This window comes from Diorhabda sublineata, chromosome 5 (genome assembly GCF_026230105.1).
Source record: "Diorhabda sublineata isolate icDioSubl1.1 chromosome 5, icDioSubl1.1, whole genome shotgun sequence".
In the NCBI taxonomy this organism is placed as follows: Eukaryota; Metazoa; Arthropoda; class Insecta; order Coleoptera; family Chrysomelidae; genus Diorhabda; species Diorhabda sublineata.
The window spans coordinates 32,752,330-32,756,705 of NC_079478.1; the positions used below are offsets into that span (position 1 = coordinate 32,752,330).

The 4,376-nt window shown below is 34.0% G+C and overlaps 1 protein-coding gene across 1 annotated transcript; it reads left to right on the forward strand.

Moving 5' to 3' along the window:
* Positions 1-403: 403 nt before the first annotated feature.
* On the forward strand, positions 404-1,321 carry LOC130444718 (regulator of microtubule dynamics protein 1-like). Its single transcript, XM_056779993.1, has one exon. The coding sequence runs from the start codon at positions 404-406 to the stop codon at positions 1,319-1,321; it is 918 nt and encodes a 305-aa protein (XP_056635971.1).
* Positions 1,322-4,376: the final 3,055 nt, after the last annotated feature.

Sequence of the window (4,376 nt, forward strand, 5' to 3'; positions counted from 1 at the left end):
AACTTACGGCAAAAGCATTTGTTAACCCCACGGCGGCATGGGCATCATGTGATTTCGACAAATCGTTATATTTCTCAATTACTTTTTTGACATAATGAACCTTCATTAGTCAATTTCAACCGATTATAACTTTAGAATTTGAAAGTATCATCTCAATGGCTTTATTTCTAATTTATCGAATTATTCATAAAATGAATATAGATATATATATATATATATATATATATATATATATATATATATATATATATAGGATGATTACGCAGATGTCCTGTATTATTTAAAAAAACTCGTATTGAATACAAAACTCAACATATTAGCACATAACGTTACTTTATATGGCCAAAGCATTTAGTTTCCAGCTTATAAACTTTGTTTTCATTGACTGAGGCTTCGCTTCGTAATGTCAAAATTGAAAGTTTCATTTTATCATGCCATCAAAATATTTCTTGTTTTACAGCAACAAAGAAACCATTTATCCGCTTTTTCGTTTCTCAATATTTTCTTTAAAGCCGAAGACACTAATGAAGAAAAATTAAAAAAATATTTCAATCACCTAACTATCACTGAAACGATTGTTCAAGCTGACAAATTTCACGAAAATGGGAAATATTTGGAAGTGTATGAAACTTTAAATAGGATACGGCTGGTTAACGACCCCGAAGTGCTGTGGAGAATAGCCAGGGCATTATATAATTTGAATTCTAGTAACAAAAAATTGAAGAAAGAAACGCGATGTGCCATGATGGAGGAAGCTTTGTTTGTACTACAACTAGCGTTCGGTAATGGTGGAATTGACAACGCCGAAGTTCACAAATGGATGGCCGTTATTTTAGATACCCATTACGGCCTTATAAACATTGAACATAGAATTAAGTTTTCCCCACTGGTTAGAGAACACCTTATTAAAGCTTGTGAATTGAATTCCCACGATTTTACAGCCCATCACATGATGGGTAAATGGTCGTTTCAAATGTGTCGTCTTAGCTGGTTTCAGCGTATTATCGCTAAATATTTATTCGCAGCAGAGCCTCCAAAATCTGAATATGAAGTTGCTTATAAATATTTGTTACGTGCCGAGGAATTACGACCTCGAACTGTATTAGCAAATTTGTATTTACTCGGAGAAACGTGCGTGAAGCTTGGACAATTCTTCAAGGCTAAGTATTACTTGAATTTAGCTGTGCGCTTACGCCCCAAGGATGAAAATGAAAAAATTATCGCTTCCAAAGCTAATCACTTGATGAGAAGATTAGAAAGATATGATTTAGGCAAGAATGCTTTATTTTATGACCCATTGGGTTTTAATGGTAATTTGTAATTAAAGTATTCACAATTTTGAGCTTTTTACTTAATATGTAGAAGAATATATCCTTTGGGACCGACTGTTGAAACTACAAAAGCCACAATCATGAATTTAGAATGGGGGGTCCTATAAGTCTCGTCTCGATTTTCGTTTTGTTTTGTATCTCGCAAAACAAAAACAAAATAACGAGATGTTGAGAAAAGAAAAAATGAATGAATTTACATCTTATACAAAATTTTAATCATTGGCGTACGGTACCTGGGAGTAAAAACGGTATATCTTTTTTCCCACCCTACATAACTCAGGTATTTGGGTTGATTCATGATTATTTTTAATTCTGCCATTTAAAATGATTACGCCAAGTAAGTCATCAGCACATAACAGAATTCATTGTCACTTTGGGACGATGTAGGGGTTCCTGAAGTTTGTGTTTTGGATTAGTTGCATTGCAGTAGCGGCAATTTTGCTTATTGTCGGATAAATTAAGATGAAAATGAACTTCATCTAAAAACAAGATTTGGTAAACGCTGGAAAATGTTCAATCATTTGGTTTACTAAGTCAAGTTTCTATCCATCATCCTTAGGCTTCAATGCTAAATAATGATAATCTATGTATGTTCGAAGCAACAGTACGCTTCCGAATAGACTTAGGCTCGTCACGAACAGACCGAGCAACATTGTGTACGTTTTCGACCGTTCTGGAAGATCTTGGATTTTGGTTTATCCAGTGTTTATCATATCTCTCTAAGTTTCTCGACTTATTTTCCAATCAGTCGAGCATCTGGTGCATGATTTAAGTGACAAATTTTGCAGAATTTTCTACGAGCTACAGTCATCAAATTACGGTTCTCGTAAAACAGCATAATGCACTATCAGCTCCCGGAAAACCCTCCGTAGCGACAAAATTCTCAAGAGCCAGGCTACCGATTGACATACCTCCCGCGCCCCTCCGAATAGCTGCATTCAAGCAATAAGCAATTTAAAAGTGAATTTTCTTTTGTAACACCCTGAATTTCTTATGTTGATATTTGAAATGAATGTATAGTGTTTTTTAAGTGAATACACGTTTTATATTGCATAAATTATTACCAACAAAAGTGTGGTAAGTTGACTTGCAATCGATACTTTTTCGATAATTGTTAAGCTGGTGTTACATGATGCGTCCAACGTTTGTGCCATCATTCACCTTCCAACGTTGGACGGAAGATGGAACCTCAGCTAATAAAAAGAAAACGTGGCAAAAAAGTGATGAATAGCATGCAATAAATATAAATTCCTTCAAAATAAACTGAATGATACTGGTTTTTTATACAAAACACGCAGCATTCATACGCAAGAGAACAAGAAGTGTGTGTAGGTGTACAAGTGTTGTTTCCAGCTTCGTTCCAATGTTGGGTCCTCCTTTGACCCGGTTCACAAAAACGACTTACCATAGTTAACGTTACAGCGCGCAGCATCGAACATTTTAAAAACCAGTAGTGAAAACTATTATAAAGTGTTAAAACATCCTAAATTACTCCCTAGGGATTAATAATTATCTATACGTTTGTTTTATTGGAATGAAATGAAATAAAATGCCCTAAGGTGTTATTTAACTATCCCTTCATCTCATTACTCCTATTGATATATATTTTATTATTTAAAACGACTTTTAAAAACATGAAATTTGTCGAAAATGAAGAAAGAGTTGCCGTATAATTTAGTTTAATGATTACAGTTGTGAAACACATGAATGAAGATGAAAGACGATAAATCTTTAATATATCTATTCAAAAAAGCAAAACGCCGAAGATATCATTGAATGAAACAAAAACAAAAAAATAGTATAGAAAATGGTATGGCGTGCACGAAAATTATAAATGTTTGGATATTCAGGTTGTAATTCAAATAACAAAGCGAATTTAAAATCTTAAACTAATAATAAAGCGCATATCAGGGTTTATCTTGACGTGCAACTGACGTGACACGCAACGTTTTCGAAAATGAACGGTCGCGAATTGCAGAGCCAGTTTTGTTTAGCACTTCTACAACACTTTATTGCATTATTCAGCCTATATTGGTATTTAGAATGTTGTACCTTATAAGTTTAATTACAATTTAGTCTGTAGGCTGATTCAATACAATTTTTGTAAATGTAGAAATTTAATAGTATCAAAATACATAATAAAGGCTCAGCAGATTTTGAAATAACTGTGCTCAGCAGAATTAGAATAGTGATCATATTTAGAGTAACAGCAAAGTACGATGATGGTCCCAGAAATACCTGACCAACAAAGATATCAGAAGAATTGTGAAAAAATATTTATTTTTCAAATCATTCTCCTTTTGGCGCCATACCATTTACCCAGCGATGTTCAATAAGCCATTAACTGCCGACATCACCTCTTCATTGTTGGAAAATCTTTGACCATCAAGCCATTTTTTTAGACGACGCCATCTGAAAGTTGTTTGTTCTGTATTCTTTTACATACCTAAAGTTGCGTTTTGAGTGTTCCATGTAGTGAGAGTGACAGTTCCGTACCGCAAAACACTTTCGGGACGCTCTGGAGAAGACAACTCTAGCCACTTCAATATTGACAGTCGACAGTTTCACTTCGATGATTTTGCATAACCTTAAATTTTTAATTTTCTGAAATTGTTTGTTTTATCTGAAGTTTTGTCTAAATTAATTAATAACAATGAATGATAATGAAAAAGAAAATATCGAATCCACGCCACCTGATCTCTCCGAAGAAAGCAATGCGTTCTGAATTCGTTGCCGGATAAATCTCGGGCAAGGTACGAAAAACAGTACGAGCTCTTTACGAAGTGGGGTCACCAGAAAAAATTATAACTAAAATGTTTATAATTCTCTATTATTTATTTTATTTCTTCAATGTAATTGAAAAAGTTTTGGATCTTATGCGTCGTCTAAAAAATGTGTACGCCGCGGTTGAAATACTACTTTGTTGGTAGCAATTTCAGTCCTTGGCATTCAAAGAACTATTTCAAGTCTGGAAACAAAAAGTACTCCGAGTGGTTTAATTTAATTCATCAATTTTGGCCATTGCAATAACGGATGTGTGAGCTG

What these genes read in the sequence shown, in the direction of transcription:
- LOC130444718 (XM_056779993.1), top strand. Translation starts at nt 404, where the DNA reads ATGTCAAAATTGAAAGTTTCATTTTATCATGCCATCAAAATATTTCTT.